General features: G+C 42.2%; 1 protein-coding gene across 1 annotated transcript in view; it reads right to left on the reverse strand.

Moving 5' to 3' along the window:
* LOC140907553 (ATP-dependent translocase ABCB1-like) overlaps window positions 1–25,439 on the reverse strand; it is a 57,275-nt gene extending 31,836 nt beyond the window's left edge. Inside the window, exons 1-14 of the mRNA XM_073333751.1 lie at window positions 25,414–25,439; window positions 19,004–19,110; window positions 17,450–17,534; window positions 17,311–17,359; window positions 16,290–16,443; window positions 15,269–15,347; window positions 14,884–15,075; window positions 13,639–13,810; window positions 12,792–12,916; window positions 9,062–9,239; window positions 7,077–7,190; window positions 5,494–5,604; window positions 3,033–3,158; window positions 934–1,137 (exon numbers count right to left, since the gene is read on the reverse strand). Coding sequence (XP_073189852.1) covers window positions 934–1,137; window positions 3,033–3,158; window positions 5,494–5,604; window positions 7,077–7,190; window positions 9,062–9,239; window positions 12,792–12,916; window positions 13,639–13,810; window positions 14,884–15,075; window positions 15,269–15,347; window positions 16,290–16,443; window positions 17,311–17,359; window positions 17,450–17,534; window positions 19,004–19,052 — 1,638 coding nt within the window. The 5' untranslated portion in view covers window positions 19,053–19,110; window positions 25,414–25,439. The remainder of the gene's footprint in view (window positions 1–933; window positions 1,138–3,032; window positions 3,159–5,493; window positions 5,605–7,076; window positions 7,191–9,061; window positions 9,240–12,791; window positions 12,917–13,638; window positions 13,811–14,883; window positions 15,076–15,268; window positions 15,348–16,289; window positions 16,444–17,310; window positions 17,360–17,449; window positions 17,535–19,003; window positions 19,111–25,413) is intronic.
* Window positions 25,440–26,945: the final 1,506 nt, after the last annotated feature.

Here is a 26,945-nt window from a genome sequence, read left to right on the forward strand (position 1 = left end):
GAGCTGTGCACACACAGCTCTTCTCAAGGGCATAAACCTTGGAATCTTGCCCAGATGACATGAACCGTGGGAAGCCTCCCAGGACTGGGCTCAAGGCCCGAGAGCAAGGAATGCGGTAGATAGAAACTGGTAAATAAGAATGTTAAACAAAGCCAGTGTATTCCTTTTATCTGTTGGAGAATGTAATGCGCAGGGGGAGAGAAAGAATAAAGGGGAAGGTGGAAAGCTGACAGGCAGAAGTTGGTTGGCAGACCAACTCGCTTGCTTGCTAAAAGCTCTGTGTTGTCTTGTATTTGAACTGCAACATCTAACGATCGGTTTACATTTTTGTCTCGGTCTCACCTTCTAGTTGGCCAGGAATTAGTATGTGGTGTGATGGTTTTCTATTAGCTTAAAGAATGTACTCTAAAAATTAGATTTTTCAATTATTATAAAAAAGAAGCAACTGAAGTGAAAAAACAGACAAACTAGAACTGGCTGAAGGAATCCAGCCATTTGATTGGCAAAAAATAATAACCAGTGACTACTCAGGACCACATTAAAGCAATTTTGTTTGCCAATCTCAAGCCAGTTTAAAAAAATACATACAAAAGACAGGAATATTGGAAGTGGGAAAAAGATAGATAATACCTAGCAGAAGAAAATAGAATAAAAACAATCTGGCAAATTGAAAAATCTCTCATTGTTCACAGAAATTCCTTATCTACCCTATTAAAAAAATGTTGCCACATGACACACAGTTAGTATTCTAAATTAAGAACATTGTGAGCCAAATTGTCAATTGGAAGAAATGGCAAAAGATCAGTGAAAAGCTAGTGAAGCACTACTTATTTGCACCAGCAGAGAATTTCGGCCACAAAATTTCAGAAGAACTGAGAGAGAAACCAAAGACTTTGTCATAGTTATAAGATGCTCAAAAGTACATCAACTCACATCAGGCAGTCTGGATATAAAATCAAAAGCATTGGCTTCTTTAGCTGCTTTCTCAATTTCAGAATCAGTAATACCCTCTCTGCCATAGCGAATGTTCTCAGCTATTGTTGTAGCAAACAAAATAGGCTCCTGGCTTACAAGGCCAATATGTTCTCTTAGCCACTTTACATTAAGTGTCCGAATATCTCGTCCATCTAAGGTAATCTGAGTGGAAAGACAAATGAAGAGTTTGAGGAAATGTATTATGTTTAAAATAATTAGTTGTTATAATGGTATAATAATGATATAATAATTGACTTAAGTATTTGTTTAGTAGCTTCTCACATGGAATAAAGCAAGAAAATTTAAAACATGACCAGGAAAAATTAAAAATGTGTCTTCACTATCACCTCAGACTAGAATAATGGAAGGAGCAGGATAAACAAAAAGGATATCCCCAAATATTTAAATCCAAATTTTGACTTCCCTTAATATCAGTAAAAAGAAAAGGAGTACTTGTGGCACCTTAGAGACTAACCAATTTATTTGAGCATAAGCTTTCGTGAGCTACAGCTCACTTCATCGGATGCATACTGTGGAAAGTGTAGAAGATCTTTTTATACACACAAAGCATGAAAAAATACCTCCCCCCACCCCACTCTCCTGCTGGTAATAGCTTATCTAAAGTGACCACTCTCCTTACAATGTGTATGATAATCAAGGTGGGCCATTTCCAGCACAAATCCAGGGTTTAACAAGAACTTCTGGGGGGTGGAGGGGTAGGAAAAAACAAGGGGAAATAGGTTACCTTGCATAATGACTTAGCCACTCCCAGTCTCTATTCAAGCCTAAGTTAATTGTATCCAATTTGCAAATGAATTCCAATTCAACAGTTTCTCGCTGGAGTCTGGATTTGAAGTTTTTTTGTTGTAATATTGCAACTTTCATGTCTGTAATCACATGACCAGAGAGTATTAAGGATCTACAACCTATCCTGAAGGATGACCCAACACTCTCACAAATCTTGGGAGACAGGCCAGTCCTTGCCTACAGACAGCCCCCCAACCTGAAGCAAATACTCACCAGCAACCACATACCACACAACAGAACCACTAACCCAGGAACCTATCCTTGCAACAAAGCCCGTTGCCAACTGTGCCCACATATCTATTCAGGGGACACCATCACAGGGCCTAATAACATCAGCCACACTATCAGAGACTCGTTCACCTGCACATCCACCAATGTGATATATGTCAACATGTGCCAGCAATGCCCCTCTGCCATGTACATTGGTCAAACTGGACAGTCTCTACGTAAAAGAATAAATGGACACAAATCAGATGTCAAGAATTATAACATTCATAAACCAGTCGGAGAACACTTCAATCTCTCTGGTCACGCGATTACAAACATGAAAGTTGCGATATTACAACAAAAAAACTTCAAATCCAGACTCCAGTGAGAAACTGTTGAATTGGAATTCATTTGCAAATTGGATACAATTAACTTAGGCTTGAATAGAGACTGGGAGTGGCTAAGTCATTATGCAAGGTAACCTATTTCCCCTTGTTTTTTCTTACCCCCCCACCCCCCAGAAGTTCTTGTTAAACCCTGGATTTGTGCTGGAAATGGCCCACCTTGATTATCATACACATTGTAAGGAGAGTGGTCACTTTAGATAAGCTATTACCAGCAGGAGAGTGGGGTGGGGGGAGGTATTTTTTCATGCTTTGTATGTATAAAAAGATCTTCTACACTTTCCACAGTATGCATCCGATGAAGTGAGCTGTAGCTCACGAAAGCTCATGCTCAAATAAATTGGTTAGTCTCTAAGGTGCCACAAGTACTCCTTTTCTTTTTGCGAATACAGACTAACACGGCTGTTACTCTGAAACTTAATATCAGTAAAATCCTATCTAGGTTTTTACAATATTCTCATCATCATGGCATACAAGTAATGAAAAATAAGTATCAGAATTTCTTTGGGTGCTACATATCTTTTGTTCTTTTAAGAATCCAATTTTTTGTAACGTCCTTTTAAAGTGTAGGTTTAATCTATTCAGGAAATTAATCTTCATCCTAGTAGCCATGAATATCGACAGTTCATCCAAACGAACCTCTCCTTGGACTGGATCATAGAATCTCTGTAGCAGCTGAATAGCAGTACTTTTGCCACAGCCACTGGAGCCAACCAGAGCTATGGTCTTCCCCGATTGAACTTTCAGGTTCAGGCCGTTGAGAATCTGGAAATATAATCTTTATATGTTAGTCCAATAAATACAGAGCTACTTAAATAAATGGCTTGTTTAGAAAAAGGTCCATTAAGATGCCTGAACTCCCAGGTCTGCTTTTAGTCCTTTGTTCCAGTCCTGGTTGGAAAGCACTTTGAAGGTGACAAGAAAAAGTTTTTATTACTAACAATCTTGCTTTGTTCTATTCCTATTCCATAAAGATTGCCCTAAGAAAAAACCTTTGGCTCTGAAAACAGAGTGGGTGTTTTAATATCCCCAATGGAATGAAGAGTCAGGGTTTGACAATCTCTAGAATTTACTAGGGATTAGTTATGGAGAATGACACTTTTGTTGCTGTGTTCACATTTAGGAACATTTGACCTCAGTCCGTTTATCCCATCTTATAAATGTCTAATATTATTAGTGGCCAAAATATTGGTCTCCTATGGGAAATTCTTATGTATATTTATATTTAGACAGAGTTACAACTACACAATTTTTTTGCAATAGAAGATCAGAACAACAGTAATATTGTTCTCATCTCCTTATACTATACCGGAAGAGCTCCAGTTTTCCAGTAAGCTTATAGCAGATAAGCTTTGATGTTTGATTGACCAAGCAAGAGGATCATTCTCTACCCCTTTTACATCATTTCTCATCATGACCATCCCATCTCTAACCTCCCTTTTTAGGTAAGGCAGGAAAGGGCATGTTAAGGGAACGCTGACAATAACTAGTCTTTAGCTCTCTGTGACCCAGTTCATTCCGAATTTAGGTACTAAATGGAGATTGCCTTGATCTTGTTTGTTGATCATCTTTGGCTGGCGTTTATGAGAACCAGGTATCCAGGATGATTCTTTTAGCTTTGCCAGCTACCTCCGATACCATTGATAACGAGCCACTGCTGACTCCATCCCATTCCAGCCACAGGTCCAAAGAGTGGCTCATCCAGCCCAGGATTTCTCTTGTGTAGACTGATGTGGGATTCTGTCTTGTCACCCTCTTGCTCAATTTGAATGCAAGACCGTTAGGGAAAGATAGTGAGACAGGACAGACTACACTGTCTTCAGTATTCAGATAATATGAAACAGAGACCTGGAGCTATTAGACCCAGCTGGGAGAAGTTGACTGGCTTAGCCAGCAACTTACAGGGTGGGTTTGATGCAGGCAAGTCAGCTGTGACTCACCTCAGAGATGATTGAGTTTATGCTTGTAGGTTGGAGGAACCCACCAGAAGAAATGGCAGTGCTAACAGCAGCACGCTCAAGTGAGTTTGTAACCTGTTGGATCCACAGCTGCTTTTGTATGCAGGAAGCAGCAGTGGCTAATAGCATTTTGTTTGTCTTTTACGCTTGGCCAGAAGGTTCTGAACTTTCAGTTCTGGTACAGATGTCAATCCAGAGAGAAATATTGGATTACTGCAAAGTACCATACATGGGACTGTACAATAAGATAACTCCCCTCACAAACTTCAGCTGGTGGAGAGTATGGCAGTCTGTTTCTTAGAGGGCATTTTCTGTAGGGAGAATCTTACCTCCATGCTTTGTGATCTACATTGGCTTCCATTTCATTGTCAGGAGTGATTTAGAATAATGGCTTTAACAAATAGGGCTTAAAATAGCCAGGACTCAACCTATCTCCAAGATCACCTCTCCCGACATGGGATACTACAGCAGCTTAGATCTTCTTAAGCACTGACACAAACAGCTTTCTGGGTTTAACCACATGAGGGCTGGAGGTGAGGCATTCTTGGTGAGAGAGCTCGAAAGAAGAATTTGCTTGATTCAATTCACCAGAGGCCAAATTTACTCACCTTCGGGTTATGCTGTAAGCCCCATTTGTACTCCCTTGCTTTTTACAGCACATGAAAATGAAGAAAAGGTGGATGATGGTGGTGAAGATAGGGTTTAGTTTTGGAAGGACATTAATCCTGCATTATTGTTATACTTTTATAACTATTATAACAACAATTAGCTCTTACATAGTACATTTCATCCATAGATCTCAAAGCACTTTAAAGAGGAGGTCAGTATTACTATCCCCATTTTACAGATGGGGAAACTGAGGAAGAGAGGTGAAGTGACTTGCCAAGTGTTACTTTGCAGGCCAGTGGCAGAACTGGGAATAGAATCCTGGTCTCCTGAGTCCTCATCCAGTGTTCTTTCAACTAGACCGCACTGTGGTGCATAAATGCCCAGAGTACAGGATGGACACTTTTTTTTTTTAAAAAAAAAAGTTGAATTAAAAATAAATACATTAAATTGATAATGTATCAGTTTTCTTTTTGGTCACACAGATAACGGCAGCAGCTTTTCACTGCAAAGATGAATTTAAAAAGATCACTTACTTTAACATCAGGTCTAGATGGGTAACTGAAATGGATGTTTTTGAATTCAATCTCTCCTTTGAGCTTGTCTGGTCTGTATCCTTCCTTGGCACTGCTATCTACAAGACGGTGCTGGAGAGAGATTTTGAAAATGTATTACACATTTCTGTGATTTTACAGTTGTGGCTTTAGATGGATAAGTTGTTTAGCACAGTAAGAGAAACACTGCAACACTACATAGCAGTTTAACCGATCAATGGTTGCAGTATTTCACCCCAGAGGATTTTGCATATCAGTGAAATGCAATCCTTGTGTATATCTTGCAAAGCATTTTTGGATAGGGGACAAGGAAAGAATAGGAGTAACTAGAATAATAAAACATCAACTATACCTTAAATCATCCACCTCCCAACATTTACAACGGGCCCAAATCCCTTAGCTCCCTCCCAGCATCTACCTAGGCAGAATGTGAATTGAGAATCAGCTCTTGGAGGAGTGATGCAGCCTGTAATTGTTGGTTGGCTTAAAATACACAAGCAAAAACAAACTGGGGATTTATTACAAAGTCTTTACCCCTAAAAAGATATCATTCTGAGGCTCCCTGGTCTGAAGTCCAGTGGAAAAATAGCCTGACCTGGAATTGCTCCTCCACTTCCCAGGTTGCTGATCTCTGTTGGACTGACACTTTTCAATGACCCAGTAACTACCAGCAGAATTCAAATTTTCTCTTTGAGTAGGAATAGGAAGTTTAAAGGGGACCTCCTTGGCTCTCTCTGCTCCACTCCAAGACCAGCAAAACCAAAAGTAAAACCAAACCCTTCATCTGAGTTGTGGTTTCCGATTGGTTCTGGTAGTAGCTTCCAGCTTGTTCTGACTCTAGGCAATCTGGGAAACAGAATCTTGAGCCTCTGTAGCCATTGTTGCTGTCGTCCGGGATGAGTCCCCTAAAGACTTGCTCAGTGTAATAGGTCAGAAACAACCAACTCCAGAGGTCGTTACCCAGAGTTTTATCACCCTTATTTTAGTCCCTCCGGGCAAAATTCCGCCCTTTGTTATAGCCACACAACCTCACTGAAACCAATAGGCATTTATGGCCATAACAGAGGACAAAAAACTCAGCCCTTTGTTCTAACCTAATATGAACCTGAGACTGCAGATATATAACAAACTGCTGTACAAAATTCTAAGAGAGTTAGTTACTGAAAGTATGGCATCCCTCTTCCCCAGCAACAGTATTACCATAGCTTTCACCAGCACCGTTAATCTCCAAATCAAAAGCAGTTGAACTGAAATCATGTCTACTCCATATACTTGTGTTTTAAAGAGCAATGTCATTTCACTTAGCTCTTCACCACTTCTCTAAAAAATAAATAAATGAGGGCGTGACAAACCTAACAGGAAAGGGGGCCCCAATCTGAATTTCCCCCAAGTTTGCAGTAAGCACATTTAGGACTTTGGTTAAGGCTCGTGTCTCCTTAAAAGGACTGGAAAGGTCTTCTTACTTTTGTTTTCAGAGATAGGAGTCTATGGAGTTCATCCACTTTTTGAATCTTTCAAGAAATAAGTCAGAAATTTCAGACTGCTAGAAAAGCGACATTAAATACCTTACTGATAACTTTGTACACTTCATAGGCAGCAACTCGAGCATTGGCAACACTCTCCAAGTGAGGGGAGGCCCGCCCGAGAGAGAATGCACCAAGGAGCACAGAGAAGTATATCTACAGGGAACAAAAACAGGAGCTAGTGTACAGTGGTTCCAGACCTGCAATTTCCTTAGTGCTAAATGCTATGGTAATCCTGGTGGTTCTGTAAGAGCTTTTCCAGAAAAAAATCAAAATCAAAACTAAGATTTCAGGCTGCATTTTTCCAGCTCCCCCGGTTTTTATTCTTATGCTGGATTTGACACAGGAAGTGGTGAATATAGCTATTGTGTGCAGCCACATGCCCTTTAACTGTTGGATTAGCTTTTTTTGTTGCTGCTGCTTTCACTAACTCCCATTAAGAGGATAAATAGGGAAATTAGACATCTCACCATCTCTTTGCAATATTAAAAACCTCAGCGTCCTCAAAGAGAGTTAATCTGGTTTCCTGAGGCCCCAATCCTGCAAAGCGCATGCTTAACATGATGCACTGTGACTAGTTCCACTGAAGTCAAGTTCTCATCAGAAGTCAAGGGGGCTACTCACAGTGCATAAAGTGAAGCACATACCCAAGTCTTTTCAGGATCAGAGCCTTATTCCTTTGGAAACGAATAATAATCTAAAAGTACAACTGAAAGATGATCACATGGCTGTGACACTGGCAGACCAGGTGCCAGCTAATGCCACAGCACCAGACCTCTGAATGCTTACAGACGCATAGTTGGAAGCCAGGACAATTTACTTGTGTATTAGTATAGATCAAAGTGATTGTTAAATATATAAGAATCTACTTGGTGTTTAAACTTCATGAAAAGTAATGGAATGTTAATGCATTGTTTTCACTAATGCATTGTTTTTACTTATCCGGATCCTGTTATACTGCTGTAGCAAACATTTACATACTGTATGCCCCTGTCAGTAAATAACCCATTAAACAAGAAAGAACCCTTGCGGAATGCACATGAAGAACTAGAACAGAAAAAAGTGTTAATTTCAAAGCAAGTGGTCATTGCATGTGATGGTCAAAGACTCCAGATGCATTCCTCACTCTCTACCATCAAAGGAAAAGCCCACATGACTAGTGACCCTGTCAGCTTGTTTTCTGTGAGAAGCTAGGAGTATGGATTCAGGGAAAAATCCTTCATCTCTGCACTGTTTGGATTTTAACAGGGCAGAATAAATGAATGTGGAGATGGAGATTCCCTGAGTTATTCTGGGTAGGCTTGAGAGACTTTTGAGAAACTGGCAGATCACTAGATCTCTGCTACCATTTGGAATTATAGACTGACTCATCTGTACACATATTTTATCTGCTTTAATCTCTCAATAACTCTTATTACCTTCGTTTGGCTAATAAACCTTTAGTTAGCCAATTCTATAGTAAACTATCAGTGTGGTCTTTGATATAAAAATCTAGGACACCAATTGATCTGCGGCAAGTGATTAGTCTGAGCAACCCGAATGTGGTGTGATTTTTTTTATATAAATGACCTTTTATCACTAAATCAAGTTTGTCTGGGTGGCAAGATAGACTGGAGAGTCTGTCTGTGACTCCATGATAAGATCGGTATAGTGATCCAGGAATTCACATTTGTTACTGGCTTGGTGAAATCTAAATTATAGAACACACCACCAGTTTGGGGTGTCTGCCCTGTTTTCTGACAGCCTGCCCTGAGGTAGGCACTCATGGTTGTGAACCACTCCAGACAGCATGACAGTGACCAAATGAGATATTTGTTATGGAACTTGGAGGTCTTAAATATGTAGATTCAACATCTCTGTTGATTTATATTAAACATATTTTAACATTTAGTCTGACGGGTACTTTGTGCCCAAGTAGAAATTATGGATCTTTTTATGCAGTACTTAAACAAAGCATTTTCTCTAATTTATAGACCATTTTGAAAAAGTTTGCCTCAGCTAATCAGACGATACTGTGCTGTACTTACAATTAACACACGTCCAATGTCATAATTCTCTTTCTCCTCCACTGTGAGTTTGGTTCCATACCACAATGAAAGCGCATAGGCTCCAAATAAAACAAACTCTGCGAAACCCAAAGTTGTGTTGGTAGTAATGGATTTTTTGACTCCGACTCTCCTAGCATTCTCTAGGTTAACATCATATCTGAAAACAGGTGATAAATGTTAAATTTGGTATGTACCCAGATTACATTCAGTTCCCTAGCTTCCTTTCATGCTTCCAGAGTTTTCTGCCATAAAAATCAATTATCTAGATTCTTAGATGGTGTGAATCAACACAGCTTCATTGATTTTACATCAGAGGATCTGGCCCAATAACTGTCAACAGTAAGTCTGCCTTCTGGTGTTATTTCACTGAATGTGGCTGCTCTGAGTGAATTATCAGGCACACAGATAAACATGATATGTTGGGGAACAGTCAACATGGCTTTTGTAAATGGAAATTGTGCCTCACCAATCTATTAGAATTCTAAGAGAGTTTCAGCAAGTGTGTGGACAAGGGTGATCCAGTTGATATAGTGTACTTGGACTTTCAGAAAGCGTTTGACAAGGGAAACCAAACGCTCTTAAGCGAAGACATGGGATAAGAACGATAGGAAACAAAGGGCAGGAATAAATGGTCAGTTTTCACAGCGGGGAGAGGGGAATAGCAGGGTCCCCCAGGTATCTGTACGGAGACCTGTGCTGGTCACATTCATAAATGATATGAAAAAGAGGGTGAACAGTGAGGTGGCAAAAATTGCAGATGATACAAAATTATTCAAGATAGTTAAGTCCAGAGATGACTGCAAAGAACTACAAAGTCATCTCACAAAACTGGGTGACCGGGCAACAAAATGGCAGATGAAATTCAGTGTTGATAAATGCAAAGTAATGCACATTGGAAAACAATCCCAACTATACATACAAAATGATGGGGTCTAATTTAACTGCTACCACTTAAGAAAGATCTTGTAGACACCATGAACAATTATCCAAAAAATTTGCTCAGTGTGCAGCAGCTGTCAAAAAAGCTAACTGAATGTTAGGAACCATTAGTAAAGGGATAGCTCATAAGACAGAAAATATCATAATATCACTGTGTAAATCCATGGTATGCCCACACCTCAAATAATGGGTGCAGTTCTGGTGGCCCCATCTCAAATAAGATATATTAGAATTGGAAAAGGTACAGAGAAGGGCAACAAAAATCAGCAGGGGTTTGGAACAACTTCCATATGAGGAGAGATTAAAAAGACTGGACTGTTCATCTTAGAAAAGAGATGACTAAGAGAGGATGTAATAGAGGTCTAGAAAATAACAAATGAAGAGAAAGTGAATAGGAAACTGTTATTTACTTCTTCATGTAACATAAGAACCAGGGGTCACCCAATGAAATTAATAGGTAGCAGGTTTAAAACGTACAAAATGAAGTACTTCTTCACATAATGCAGTCAACAACTCATTGCCAGGCCAAAAGTATAACTGCGTTCAAAAAACAAATTAGATAAGGTCATGGATAAGGTCCATCAATGGCTATTAGCCAAGCTGGTCAGGGATGGAACCCCATGCTGTGGATGTCCCTAAATGTTGGAGTGCCAGAATCTGGGACTGGATGATGGGATTGATCGCTCAAAAATTGCCCTGTTCTGTTCATTTACCCTGAAGTATCTGGCACTGGACACTGTCAGAAGACAGGATTCTGGACTAGATGGTCCATTGGTCTGACCCAATATGGCCATTCTTATGTAGGATTGGAAAAATTGGCCTGAAATCAACAACATGAAATTCAATAAAGACAAGTGCAAAGTAGTACACTTAAGAAGGAAAAATCAAATGCACAAATACAAAATGGGGAATAATTGGCTAGGCAGTAGTACTGCAGAAAAGGATCTGGGAATTCAAATATATCACAAGTTGAATATGAACCAACAACATGATGTAGTTGTGAAAAAAGATAAATATTCTGGGATGTACTCAGGGGAGTATCATATTTAAGACACGGGAGGCAATTGTTCCACTCTACTTGTCTCTGGTGAGGCCTCTGCCAGAGTAGAGTTTCGGTTTAGGAAAGGTGTAGACATACTAGAGAAAGTCTAGAAGAGAGCAACAAAAATGATAAAAAGTTTAGAAAACCTAAGGAAAGGTTAAAAGAACTGGGCATGTTGGTCTTGAGAATTGAAGACTAAGCGGGGACCTGGCTAACTGTCTTCAAATATGCTAAGGGTGTTACAAAGAGGATGGTGATCAGTTGTTCTCTATATCCACAGAAGACAGGACAAGAAATAATCAGGGTAATCTGCAGCAAGGGAGATTTTGGTTAGATATTATGAAAAACTGTCTAAATATTAGGATAGTTAAGTACTAGAATGTGTTACCAAGGAAGGTTGTGGAATCCCCATTATTGGAGGTTTTTAAGAACTGGTTAGACAAATACCCATCAGAGATGGCCGAGGTACACTTGACCCTTCCTCAGTGCAGGTGGCTGGAATTGATGATCTCTCAAGGTCCCTTCCAGCCCTACATTTCTAGGATTCTATGAATATCAGCTCTCAAAAGGTAAGAGTTTGTGCTCACTCAATTTTTGAAGAAAAAGTGCTTTAGATAAAACCAAACAAGTAAACAGAAGCCACAATCTCCTTTGACTCCACAACCTGGCAGTAGTTCTCTTGCTGAAGGCTGTTGGAAGCCAGGAATTATTCTCATAAACTAAGTTACGAAGTTATATGCCAATAGAAAGCAATCAAATACAAATTAAGCACCATATTATGCTAGTTAAACCCTGTGATACAAGGACAAAGATTAACAGTTAGTTAATGAAAAAAAATCACTCTTTTTGCTTGCGAATCCTTTACAAAAGCTTATGGTTTTCTATCAATCACTAACAGCTTCTGTTCACTCAGAAGCTAGCTAATCTCCCTTAGCTTCTCAAGGGCATTACAGAAAGCACCACTCAGCCCAGCAGTGTTCTCAGAACCTTTCAGAAGGACATGCATATAATTTTATTGTTAAATGACATGCTCAGAAGCTTTGTAGGAACCTCTCAACACACACATTGTGTACAAAAATGCCCTGACCAAAGTGGGAAGGCCCAAAATGAATGGCACAGTTTACGCAGTAGTGAAGAGATCCTAAAATGATGTGCAATTAATTGCTTCCACATAAACTGCTCAGATATCATTGATGCTGTTCAGATTAGATCAAGAAGAGGATTATCTGCAAAGCACTAAGCACGCACTCAACTTTAAGCATGTGGGTAGCCCCCTTGAAGTCGATGACATAGGAAAGTGGTAGGCAATCTTACCTAAAGGTCATGATCCAGTAAAGCATGAGCTTAACTGCAAACACTTTAATCAATGGGTTCAGTGGGAGCGCGCATATGCTTAAAGTTAAGTATTTGCAGAAGTGCTTTGTTGGCTGGAGCCTTAGATAAGATTGCATTTTCTATAGCTTCATCTTCCAAATTCAACTTCAGGTTAGTGTCAAAGGGAAATTGGGCCTTACAATGTCCCTCCATAATGTAGATCAATTGAGTGATTGCAAATGTTCATGGGTGACAAAACATCTCCTTCCATACGCTCATATTTATCTTCATCTGAACTTCTCAGCTGTCTGGGGGATAAACTGACAGATCATCTTTGATTTTTATTTTTTTAAAATAACCACCTTAACTTTCCCCAGTATTATGTACAATCAATAATTAGTTCAAAAAACTCACTTTGCTAATGCCTTCTTCTGTCCATTGAAAGCAACAACTGTTCTGATAGCAGTCAAAATTTCTTCTGCCACGGCTCCTGCTCTAGCATAAGCAGTCAGCTCTTCTGTAGTGAATGATGCCAGGAACTGGAAAATTGGGAGGGTGAGGAAAGTACATTATCGAAATCTATTTAAATGATGTAAATTATGTACTGATACAAAGGGTGATGAAGCAGTTAGGGAAAGAGCCTAGAATTTAGGAGACGTGGGTTCAAGTCCCCACTCCAACACTCCAACCGTTTTCCTGGGCAACTTTGGGTAAGTAACTTCTCTCTGTGTTTCACTTCTCCATGTGTAAAATGGGAATCCCCTATCTTGCATGGTGTTGTGAGGCTAAACACAATGAAGATTGTGTGGCACTCAGAAACTACAGTAGTGGACGCCATGTAAATAACTTAGCTATCTTAATTATAGACCACAATCCTCTTTTTTCCTCCACCATTTTCAGTGCTTGGGTGGGGCAAAATGGGCAGAGAAAACAAAAGACAACCTATAAATGGAAACACTTGGTAAATTTTTCTGTGCATTACAAGCAATATCTACTAATATGATCTGCATTCATCAACTGCGACCACCCTCTTCTCATGTGGTGAGTGGTAGTGACTGGAAGCAGTCCAAGCCTCCATGGCATGCCAATGCCTGCCTGCGGATGCTTAGTGTAGACAGAGCTCTGCAAGTTTTGGGGCAGGAGCCAGTGGAGTAGGAGAAAGGCAGCTCTCCAAATGTTGTGGTCATGTTGTTTTGAGGTTCACTCCCTCTCAATCTGTTTTTAGAGGTAGAATTCTTATTTGCTTTTCCCCAGCACTTACGACTGATCCAACTGCTACTGATGCAGCAAGGAGAGGGCTAACTGACAAAATCACCAAAGTCAGTTTCCACCCGTAGATGAATCCTATAATAATCCCTGTCAGAAACGTGGCAAATAATTGTACAAATATACAGATCTTGTCTCCGATGCCTTCATGGATGGTGTTAATGTCACTGTTAATTAAAAAAGAGATTTGTTAACTTTGATGAGTGCCTCCTCTTCACACATTTTTCTGTTTTGCTGGAGAGAAGCTTGTCAGAAGTTTAACTGTTCAAATCATTGGGTAGTAGAAATTTTGGACATGGGTACTGAACAGCAGTAATGGCTCTTTGTGGGTCTAGGAACTAGCAGATCACAACTCATTTTCTGTGATGTAACCTCTAGATAGACTTCTTTTACACATGACTCAATTCATTTATGCAATATCCAAAAGGAATAATCCATGCAAAAACAAAAAAATTCAGCCCCAAAACCTTTTCATTACTTTTTCTTCCAAGTTCCCCTATGTATCCTATTGTCTTCAATTTTGTTATTAGATTTTAAGATCTTTGAAGCAAGGAACACCTCCATTTTGCATCCTATACAGTGACAAGCACAGTGTTAGTAAATTATTATTTGGAAAACCATTGTGTGTCACACTAATTTTCCTTTGCTATTTACATATGTGGGAGCTAGGATTGGTGAAATCAAGCCTCTCTCATTCCCTTCAGGACTCACATCTTCCAAAAAACTGGGCATATCCCTCTCTGCAAAAATTAAATCTGGAGAAACTCTGCATACCCGGATCACACCTTCCTCTGAATCCCTGCACAAGGGACCTGATCCAAAGATTCCTAATTATTTTAATTGGTTTTGGATCAGGTTCAAAATGATAACATAGTTATGGGCACTATGAGTGCAGTTTCATTTCATACAATGTCAGGGTTTTCTGTGTTTGTACACTAGCTGGAAACAGCAGAGCTGTTTATCTACAGTAGTTTGCAAAATAGCTCAGACTCTACAAAGACAATGTCAGATGAGTAAGATATTGTATTTCACAGCATAAGCCCTCACAACGGAAATGTCACTGAAAACCTGAAAATGAAGTGAAAAATGATAACGAATTCCTCCCTCAAATAGCAGTAGTATTTTGGGTCATAGTTAAAAAGGTTTCCTGGAAATTCCCTGTAGCTAATTCTATAAAGATAAACATCAGTCATCTTTTTGGCTCATGTTTCTAGTGCCTAGATAAATAGAACCTTCTCACTCTGTCAGTCGTGTGTTCAACATTCCCATCTGGCTGGCATCAAACCAAGCCATCTCCTGGTGAAGTATTGCGAAAAAAAACTTTTGTCGGATTCTTGCTGTCTGTCTTGCAGCTGAGGTCAAAAATGTCCAGACTTGGATGGTGCTCAGTGTTATTACAGCGAAGCCAATACCCACATAGTAGGAGGCAAACCTGTAGTAAAACAGTAAAAGTCCATAAGGTCAATTGCATCCTGCAAGAGAAGACAGACACATCAGGTCACGTTTAACCCTGCTGAAGCCAATGGGATGTCATTGAGGGCCAAATTTGGCTTACGGTCTAATGGACCAAACAAATAGAAACTACACGGTACTATTCTTATGAAAATAATTGCAGAGGTTCTTACCTTATCATTTCAGCTTCTATATCTAAACCTGGAACTGCTGAACAAGTAGAGCTACTATTCATCACAGCTGAAAGATTAACTGTAACAAAGAAAAATACTCAGTTTTATTAGAACAGGCATAAAACAAATCATGGCAGTTTTAGGTCATAATCTTATGCGCGTTTTGCATGACACTACACTCCCTGCAACAGCTCTGTCGATTTATAACCTTCATGGTAGCCATCATCCTTCCAGTGGAGGATCAAACAGGGCAGACTTTTGAGTCAGCTCAGAGAGTTACTGTAGAGTGATGTCATGGATTTAACTCACTACATCAATGGGCACTAGTCAGATCATAGCTTCATCTGATCTGACCTTCTGATTCCAACAGTGGCCAATATCTGATTTTTCAGAAGTTGATAACGCCCCCTTCTACCTCACATAAGGCAAAATTCATCCATGCAGACACCATAAGTCTGACTTTTATGCACCACTTAGGTTCCACCCAAGCCTCAAAACTGGGCCCAAGTGGGGTCCAAGTGGTGGCTCAGCCTTTTGCTGGCTGTCTGCAAAAGGGTAAATTTCACTAATAATGCACCTAACCAAATGTGCAAAACTGTTCAGACCTGGGAGAAATAGGAGACCCCTTCCAGGTGTTAGCACATATACTTTAAGGTAAGTTATGATTGCCCTTATCTTAAGCTTAGCTCATATAGAGGCAAAATAGTGTTAACGATCCTATTTTGTTGTTTTAAAAATCCAGTCACAGAACTTTATTTGGTGACCTCCTGGGACAGTGAATTCCATGGATGAACTATAGAAAGTAGTAAATCATTTTATAGTTACCAAATGTACTGCTCTGTAATTTATCAAGTGTCTATTTTGTATTGTACTATACAGCAGGGTAAAAAGGAAGGACTGCTCAGAATTCACTATGCTCTTCATGGCTTTTAACACCACAGCAGCACTCCATTCTGAACCTCTGCCAATCCAGTAAATAAGAGACCCTAACAAATATTTTCAGAAGTTGAACAAACTTTACCTGAAGACATATTTACTGCTTGGCCAATCGTCACAAAGCGGTTTGTCATACCTCCAAAGAGAACGAATAGAAGTGGCATCCCTGTTCCATTTGCAACAGCTGCAATTAAGCCTATCATCATCAAAATGATATCCAGCCAATCGGCATACCCAAACTACATGAGTATAAAGAAAAAGGAATTAATTGAAGGTTGACAAAGTCACATAATTGTGACAATATCCTACTAAGACACACAGAATAGGATTTGTTTTTAACATAGCACTGCTCGCAATTTGGGTATCCCAAAACACTTTATGAAGTGATGAATTAGATACTGTGAAGGCAAACACAACACTTGGGATGCACTTTGAAAAAGCGTACACACAGTTTTAGGCCAGTTTTTACTGAGGGAGTTAGGACATGTTGGCAGAATGACAGGATGAATCCCCTAATCTGCAGAAAAAATAACGTTATCTTACATTTTTTCATAAAGTGGTAACATCACCTGTGCAACTCACTGCCTCCCTGTGTGCAGTCTACTACCTCACATATTTATTCAGCGCATTTAAAATGTAAACAAGAACAGGTAGTTGACAAACATTTGGCGGCTGCCTACCAATAGAAACGGGTATGTAGCAGTTACCACATTTAAGAAAAACACAGCACTTGTTTCCCTGGATAATTCATGAGACATTGTGCACAAATGGTAAAATTATCTCCAGCTGAGAGAGCCAGGGAAAGGCCCTACTTACCACATATGGTTCACTTCAGTCCTTAACAAGGGTGAATTTCACTCCGTCCTGTTGCTGAAACATTGTCAAGCACTGGCAGTTATGCACAACAGGCCATATTTTTAAAGAGGGAAGCCTGAGATCAACGCACAAAAATGGCTGTGCGGCAATACTAAATTTGGCTCAGACCTCTTTCTTCGCTTTTGAAATGCAGTATTGTGGTTGTAAATTGGTCTGCTACCATAATGTACAACAGGCAAAGAAAAGGAACAATGTGAAATATAAATCAAGCCAATAAACTATGCACTAACCAATTTCAAAATGCCAACCATCTTTTCCTTTGACGTCTCATTTTTCTTTCTAAAGAGATTAATGCAAAATTAATCCAGGCCCTTTCTTGAAAGGCAGGGCAAGAAATTCAACAGCGTATTAAGATCAAGGAACCCCTACTTTTTCTCGTTCCTTAACTCGTCATTTTGCTCAGGTTTTTCATCATGTTGGAAAGCAGGATTGTCATAGCCATTACTTGCAGATTCTGTGGAGGAGAAAGTAGGTTTTGCTTTCACAAATAGTAAGGTCTTTTAAGCCAGCTTCTTATGAAGCACAGTAAATCCCTTTCTGAATTATCGGAGCACCAAAACAGTTGATTTAAAAAAAAAAAAAAGCAGGAAAACCACATTTTTCTCATGCTCTTGAAACAGCTCAGTAACTTTCAATGTTTTCCTCCCCAAAGATCACATCCAAGCTGAGAACAAACATCATTTTCAGCCCCAAAAGCTAATTTTAAGCGAAGTCATTAAAGACTAACTTGGGCCTCAGTCTTGCAAAAACTGAGTGTATGCCTAAGTGTATGTCTACACTAGGAGTGCTACAGTGGCACAGCTGCAGCTATGCTGCTGTAGCTTATACACTTACTACAGTGATGGAAGGGATTAGTGAAACCACCTGTTAGGTTGATGGAAGAGTTCTTCTATCAACCTAATGGTGTCTACACTGGGGATTAGGTCGGCTTACCGATGTCTCGCAAGGGCATGAATTTTTCACACCTCTGAGAAATGTATCAAGGTGGACCTAATTTTCAGGCCTTTGTAGGATTGGGGCCTTAAAGTGCAACAGGCATACTTATTATTTGTTGGTATTTCAGTAGTATCTACAGGCCTCAACCCTATTGTGCTATGGCTGTACAAACACAAGCAAGAGGATCTCCGCCCAAAAGAGTTTATAATCAAAGAATAAGATGAGAAGTAACACGTGGATGAAAGAAACGGACAGAGGAATCACAATGGAATAGTGAGGTGACTGTGAACTACAGGATAAAAGATTGTCACAACACACCAGCTGTCTATTCTATCTCAACCTGAGCTATAACTACTGTGTTTTCCATCACTAGTTTTTAGAACAACTTTGTAGAGACTTACAGGACACTATTATGTTTGTTTTGATTATAGAACAATTCAAATGCAGTTAACTGACTCCTAACTCACATAATGGAGCATTTGCACACTTAGGCCCCATTGCTGATGCATGTAAATAACTTTAGGCATGTGAACAGTCACATTGAAACTCAATGGGACTACTCGTGCATAAATGCTCGCAGGATGGGAGCCTTAGTTATTTTTAAACTAGTGTCTCACGCGGCACACCAGGGTCATTGAAGTTGGTAGAAGGCCACACAGAGCTACGCCCAGCTAGTGCTATGATTAAGTTAAGAGAATACATGTATTCAGTGCTAGCTAAGAATTTTTTCTGAATGCTGTTTCCTCCACATAGATCCCCAGGAAGGGTCCATTCTTGCTGGGTAAAGACACCACAGTAGGAAGCTTAATAGCCAGAGAAGCATGAGTTGTGGAGGATGATGGGAGGGCTGATCTGTTTTTCCATAGAAATCCCTCATGGCTACCAGGCAGGATTCAAAATATGGCTTTAATTTCGTGGCAATGGAGTACATCTTTCCAACAACTAGCCTAACATTAAAAAGAAGAAACAACTAACGGAAAAACTTACTAGGATTAGGTGGTTCCTTTTCTGTGTGATTTATGAAATCATCCTTCATTGTGTTATTCCACTGTATGGTTATTATACTTGCAGAAGTAAATCACTTTGGGTAAAATCTGCATACACAAGAGAATAGCACAACCTTTCAGAGACAATAGCCATTCAAAGAGTTCACATCAAGATATTTTTATGTTTCTTTATTAATTATTTGTTTCCTTTCAACAACTTTTCCTAGGGAAGAAAAAATATTGATCATTACATGCTACTTTTACATCAGGGTAAGTTATTTTTCTAAAGAGCTATGTTCATTTTTAAAAATTAGAACAACAATGTGGCCTGCTTCCTGGGGGTACCCAGGGCTGTAGCCACCTGCCCTTAGCATGAGAAAGCCTTGTCTGTGCCTGATGGGGGTCGGCCCCCCAACTCTAGTGGCCACAGGCAACACAAGTACTCCCCTCAAGGCCTGTGCAGGCCCTGCTGTCTCTTTACAGGTTAGCGATAGGTAGGGTGACCATATTTCCTGATGCTGAATATGGGACACCTGGTAAAATTACTCGTATTCAAGCGAGTTCAATGGCAATCGGAACTATGCAGTACAAACATTCAAATTAATATCAAGTTGACTGAGCCCCTGTTAACAAGAAATACTGCATAGCTGGATTCTTTTTAATTACCTTCTTATCCTTACGGCTTTATGGGTCACACATACACCCCTAGCGCCCCCCCCATGTTATGCTTATAAAAAGTACACAAGATTTTTTTCTATAGGGGAAAAGGCAATACGCCACATTTATTGAGAATATAGCCGTTAGCATATGCTTTTTAATTACACACACATACACACACACACACACACCCCATGCACACAGTCCCGCCAGCAGATGTTATAGTTACCAGTTTAGAGTCTGGATTGATTTAGTTGCCAGTCAGACTGGTTGTAGAGGGGAGCCGGGCTCTGTTGGTCATGATCCGAGGCTTTTGGAGTTGTTGGCAAGACAAACCCAAAGTCCCATTGCAAAGCACTCTGTTTTTATAGTTTTTTGTTGTTGTTGAAGTTTATGGATTTTGCTGTCATTTTACGACCAGTTACTTCTCAGTTGGTGTTATTTTTTGATGGCTTTTTTTTTATGTTAGCATTCCAAAACACCTCTGGGGATGGGGTCATTCTGTCCTGTTTCGATTTAATTAATTATTTTGTGTTTAAGGGTGCCAGCCTCCACTTCAGAGTCGTCAATTTGCCCTTCCTTAATTTTTTCCCCCCCTTGACTATCTGGCTCTAACATTGGCTTTCACACCTTATCTTTTTCTGAAGCATTTATTTCCTATTCACAAACTCATTCCTCCATGCCAGGCTTGGCCCCCGAGACGGACCTGCCTCTGCTGGTACCTGGCGCTGTGTCTTTCCGAGGCAACATGCAGCGGGGCATGCAGAGTCACATGCCTCCTTCCCCAGATTTCTGCCAGGGTTCACACCAGAATGTGGCCAGCAGCAGCCTTTCATCACTTTGCAGGAGGGAAGGGATGGGAGCTGCTTCCAGCTGTGGAGTGGAGGGCAAGGGGAAGGGATGATCTGGCTTATGTCTTTGCAGAGATCATCTCTTTTCCCACCCCACCCTGCGTGTGAATAGAAACAGCTTGTCCCTTCCTGCCAACACAATGTCAAAAAGGCAGCTAACACCTCCAAGCTGCTGCTAGCCATCAACATAACCCAGCCACCTCGGGCTACAATGCTGGCAGGAACAGATTAAGCCAGAAGGATGCATTGTGCACGAGGCCCAGGGAACCTGACTACAAGGGCTTAAGTGAACCTGGCCAGAGAGGTGGCTCAGCACAGGAAAGTGCCTAGGGGACAGAGCAGCCAGGATAGGGGGAGGGGGGGTGGTCAGGTGAAGAGGTTGCTAAGACCCTTCCCTGGGGGCTGATGTGGAGCCTGCAGGTTTGGGGCATGAACAGGCTGGAAATCGCTTCCCCTGACTCCAGAGCTTAGCTGAGGGGCAGAGAGGCTTCCCCATGCCAGCATTGTGCAGGGCTTTGGCACATACAGGGATTGGCTCCTCCTGGCCAGCGCCTCAAGCCAAAGGGTCTTGGGCTTTCCCAGGGTGCCAGCCCAGCCAGAGGCAGTGGGGAAAGGAAGGAGCCTGCCAGCCTGGCTGTTGGTGAGCTAAGCACTCCGACCAGGGGCTGGTTCTCCACAAATACTGGGAGTGGGATGTTCCCAGCCTGGGCATATGGAGGAGCAGCGGGGCTCGGGGTGGGGGCAAAGCAGGGAGGGGCCAGCAAGGGGGGGAACACATAAAGGGCACATCATGGGTGGACAGCAGAAAACCAGCCCCCCTTACCCCTATCCATCCCCACCCCCCAAAGCTGAGGCCAGGACCCTGGGCGTGCGAGGCCAGCAGCTGGGACCCTGGGCACGCGAGGCCAGCAGCCCTAGTTCTTGCGCCAATGTGCCAGTACTGATGGGGGAGGGAGATGGCAAATTGTCCAGTATTTTCTCATTTTTAAAGAAAAAGTTGGGCCACCTGCGGGAAGGCTTAAATATGCAACTGTTCCTTTAAAAACGGGACATCTGGTCACCCTAGCAATAGGCACATTCCAACCCCTGAGGCCTCCAAGCATCTCCCTGGAGTGTGAAGCCCCTGCTCCACTGCAAACTCACAGCATTTACAGATTTGCGGTTTGGAAAGGAACAGTACACCCCAGCTTACCAGTTCCAGCTTGGATCACCTCTTTGCTGAACGCACAGCACTTCGATACGTTTCAGTGAAAACGAGCAAAAGTTTATTTAACAAAAGAATAGATGTAACCCCCCCGCCCCCTTTTCAGTGCTGGCTTAATACCTGAATGCAGTGCAAACAGGAGAGGGGTATCTCACAGTTTTTGGACAGTTCCAAAGTTTCGGTCACCCTGGGCTCATTTTGCGGTGCTGCTGGTAGGTGCCTGCCTGCCTGCCCTCCTGTATGCTAAAGGATTAAGCTACTTGGCAGTGCTTCCAGTGAGACAAGGGATAACCACACTAAGGCTGTGGCTACAGCACTTGAACTCATGAATAATTCAAACTCACACAAGCACACACATTAAAAACAAGAACTATAAACTTTATGTAAGGACTTGACCAAAGAGAAATAGGCAATCAGTGAAAATATTAAGTGATTAGAAATCAACAATGCTTTGTAATTACTAAAGGCTCTGCTAAGAGGCACGCTAGGTCACGTGACCACACACACTCTCCATGTTCCTAAACAAAAAAGTGTCTCTTCCCACACCCACTCCCAGTTCAATCTGTCCCCCACATCTCAGGTGGTGCATGTGGAGACATGCTGCAGGTCTGTAAGGAGATTCTGTTAGAAACACACTTTATTATACTGAGAATTGGCAGGGCAGGTCTTGATGATCCAGGTAGATGAAAATCCTTCTGCAGATGCAATGGGCCTTCATCGTGCAAAATTACAACCTAACTGCCCATATAACTCTAATACAGGATACTGCCTCAGGTTCCATTTCTGGCTGAGGAGTTAGGAGATTGATTCAGGCAAGTGGGTCCTGCCTAGGGATCACTGGAAATGGACAAACCAACCACTCTCTTCTGAAACAGTGCTGACAGTCTTCAAAGTTTCAAACCCATGGGCTGAGTTGGAAGCCGGTGAGGCCTCTGGATCCAAAATCTCGGATCTGGTATGGGCTGGCTGCAGGGCAGGCAGGCTGGAGGCAGTGAATGGCAGGAGAGACAGGCTGTCTCCTCCAGTTGCTGGCAGGTGGTGACAGGAGGATTGTCCTAACCTAGGGCTTTTTTGCAGGCTGGGGTTACAAGATAGGCCAGTTGTGGGCCTGGAAGTGCTGTGCTGGCAAACTGCAGGCAGACCTGCTCTCCCCTCTGCTTCCCAACTGGTCTCTCCCACCTGGAGGGAAAGCTGAGCTATTCATAGCCTTCCTCCTGCTTTCCCAGGCCTCCAGGGCTCTCCACAGGGTCAGCGACTGCTTGCAGTTTGCCTAGCTGTCTCCTGGCCTCTGAGAACTGCTGTTGTCTCCACCTCCAATTGGTTGAAAAAGGAGGGTTGCCAGGGTAAGAATTGCATCCTACTCCCCTTCCCTCCTGCTGCTGGAGAAGTCAACAGTGCAGGACTCTGTTGCGGACCTCACAGGGGCCCAAAAGGTATGTCTCTTCCTTTGGGATAGAGCTCCCTTGCTAAGGGGGGAGGGAGTGGCACTACATAGTCAAGTGGTAGCCAGCAGAACTATTGGAAACAAATACTTACATATAAAATAAACCCTAACACACATTCTAGAAACCAGACTTAATTAACTAAATACTCTCATGTCTAATAAATGATTGCTCCCCAGTGCTTTCCTTCCAGGCATGAACCCTTTTCCATGAGAGAAGACATGCTGTCAGCTTGTCTCCTAGGTGAAGATGCTGCGTGTCCATCTGCACTCCCAGATATTCCCCCACAATCCATTGTCTGGACACAAACAGGATCCCTTGCCGCTGTTTATGTCTTCCTGAAAATCTGGTAGATTTTGCACTTTCAAGTGGTATCAGGCTCAGTGTGCAAACAGGCATCCACGGGAGACATAAAATGGCCAATACACACATGACCAGACAGAGGAATTATGTCTGAAACCTCCTGCTTAAAAGGAACCTATGTAAGACATGATGTCTTGGTTACCTGTCTTAACTCCAAAGCTTTGAGATCATAGTTTCCAATACAGATACATAACTTCTCAAATATTATCCACCCATACATTGCAAAATGATTAGCTAGTAGACTACTGGCTCTTGACAGAGATCTTACAGGCAACCATTTAGTAATTTAATATGCATATATCTGACCACTGCAAAACCCTGTGCATACCCTGTGCCCTATGTCAGTTGGCACCAAGGGGTTCCTTGGTCACACTCAGCTAACCACTTTCATAGATTTTAAATGCCAAAAGAGACCATTAGATCATCTAATCTGATCTCCTGTATAAAACAGGCCATAAAATGTCACCTTGTTACCTCTGTATTGAGCCCACTAACTTGTGTTTGACTAAAGTATTTTTTCCATTTATATCATGATCATGGTAACTGTGCAAAGATCCAAATAATACTTGGAAAGGATAAAGCATTGTGAATTAATTAAATAATGGTGGAATTCTTAGAAAACAGATGACCAACATTCTACAGATGACCAACATTCTACCCCCAGGGTTTTGTTCCTTTATATGGCACGAACGTATGTTTACAGAACAATACATTTGACTCTGGGTCCAACAGCTCTCGAGGCATGTTAAAAATTAAACAAAACTAAAGCTGTCCTATACATCTAAACAAGAACATTGTGTGCAAAATCCTTATTCTACCCTTCAGCTTCCTTTTAGATCAATTTCTAGTGTATGTTGCTGTCTGGATTTTGGAATTAATTTATTTCAGTTTATCTTTTAACTTTGTAATGGCCAGTAGTCTCACCTTTAGTTTGGACACTCCCACAAACTCCTGTGGATATAGATTACTGCCAGGACAACCATACAGATGCAAATGACCATTGTAAAAAGGGATTACACTTATTTATGTGCTCATTTATCACAGCCACTTTCAAAACCAACCTACTTCTTGCCACAGAGAGATGAAAAGAGGGACAGAGAGTGCAAGACACAAGGCCCCCTGTTGGGTCTCTCCAGCTTCAATATAGCCATAAATAGAACCATAATGAGAGTTTTCTACAACTGCAACGTCCCCTCAGCTCTAAAGTAAGCACAGAAAGAGGCACAGAGACAAAGAAATTTACAGGATTGCCTCAACTGCCATGTACCTACAGACTTTCTAGAGACAGCCTGGTTCCTAATGACACTTACATGCAGCCACTAACAGACAAATAAAAAAACCCCAGAAGGATCCTCCAGGGCAGTGGCATACCGAAGTAGCACCTGTTTTTTAAGGGGATCCATAGAGGATCCCTCAGCGTCAGTGCAACCTAAGGTAGAACTAGTGACCCTATAGTTGAGGATCTCTCAGCTTCAGTGCCTCCTGGAGAGAGGTGTTGCCCCCTGGGAGATACCGCAGCGTCAGAGCAGCAGCAACACGGTCACCCGTGGCGTCCCCCCGCTTCAGAGTGACCACGGCACCAGCCACTCGCCCTGCCGCAGCGCCACGGCCCCTTCGCTTCCACTGCCCGCGCGCCCGTGGTGCGCGTGTCCCTCCGCGCTGCCATTGGCCATGGAGCGAGCAGCCCCCAGTTAACGGCCCGCCCCGGAGGCGCGTGCGGCGGCCCGGGGAGCGCCCCTGAGGCGGGCTGAGGCGTTTGCTCAGACGCGCTGCCGGCGGCAGAGTGGCTGGAGCGTCCCCATCGCTCTGGCCCGGGGGGTGACTGTGGAGGCAGCCGGGTGGAGACTCCCCCCGTCCTCGCGGTTCCGAGTCTCCCTCCCGCAGCCCGCCTCACCTGCCCGCTGCTCCCAGACCAGGGGTGTCCGCCGAGTGCCCACACCTTCCTTCGCGCGCGAGCCAAGCCCGGGGTGGGTGTGTCCCAGACGCTGCTCTCCCTAAACCTCAGTGCCCGCTTTACCCTGCCCCAAAACAGCAGGCTGCTTCCTGCCGCCCGGTTTCCAGCTCGCTTGTTCCCCGCAGGATCAGGTTTCCAGGTAATGCGCTCGGGCCCCTTTCCACATCTCCTGTCAGTGACCCCCTTCCCACAGTTACCCCCTGCCCAAAAACAAGAAAACCGTTTCTGGTGATGACATGCCGTTGGGTGGACCAGAAATGGGTAGAAGGATTAAACTTCCAGTTGTGGTTCTTTCCTGCTTAAATGATTTTAAACGTCTTCTAAAAAGTTCAGAGAGTTGATTCAGAAAAGCACCCCAAAGCTCATACTTGTAGGGACCTCTATCAGTTACTATGGTAAAACTTTTAAGCAGACTTCACATGCCCTGGGGCTCCCCCATTCCTTTCCACTGTGCAAAAACAAAATCCCATAATTATCTTCCCAGCCATCTGGGTGCTGATATCATCCTCAGCATGCTGGAATCTGAGTGCCTAGGGTTTTTGGAAAGTCAGCAAAACCAGGGGTAGTTTTGCCTGATTAAAGAGTTCAGAAATGGGCCCGGTTTGATGATTTCTCTTCATCCCCCCCCCCCCACACACACACGTTCAGGGTAAAAATTTATAATATCCTTTGAAAGAAAAGGTAACATTTCCCCTCGCTTTCTTCACCACACCACCTTTTACTTTACAGCTGGACTTAGATATTGCTCAAAACCCTACAGCGCAAATCTCTTTATTTCTCGGGCCCCACACTCTCATTACATTATTTTTTTGTTGTAAAGTTTATTACAGGACTCAGCTTCAGTCCCCATTAGGTTAGGCATTGTATAAAACAAACTGGGACAGGGACTGACTCTTCCTAAGAGTTTCTAAACTCCTTGGCTTTCATAGCTCAGAAGTCTGTGGCTGTAGATCTTAGCAGGGGGGGAAAAGGTGAGAAGCTCAAATACATGATTGTCCCCAGCTGTGTTAATCCCAGTGGAGTCGGTGGGATTTTTGCCATTTCAGTAGGCACAGGAACAACTCCTGCATCCAGACTAGGAGCGTTTTGCCAGTGTAGTATACTGGTATAGCTTTACTGGCAAAGACTTTTCAAGAGTAGACCTGGCCATAGATTTAGTTGTGGTCATGGTTGAACTCAGATACTATAGCAATGAATGCCATATAAGAATATAAGCAGAATTAAATAGGAAAGTCTTGACCAGAAGTCTGAAGATGCTAAGCACTGTGACAGAGTTCCTCCTCCGCCTTGGTGGGTTCTGCGCTTATTGGCGGATTTTCTCGCCTCAGAGGTTCACGTCAGCCCTCAGTTTGGCCACTTTCGTGGCTCAAATCTGCCGTTCACTCAGTTAGCCTCATCACTGGCCAGCATGGGGAAAGAAAGAAGAACAATCCTCACAGTCTCTGCCGATTCACCTAGTGGATCGGGGAACA

Source organism: Lepidochelys kempii, chromosome 2 (assembly GCF_965140265.1).
Source record: "Lepidochelys kempii isolate rLepKem1 chromosome 2, rLepKem1.hap2, whole genome shotgun sequence".
NCBI classification, from domain to species: domain Eukaryota; kingdom Metazoa; phylum Chordata; order Testudines; family Cheloniidae; genus Lepidochelys; species Lepidochelys kempii.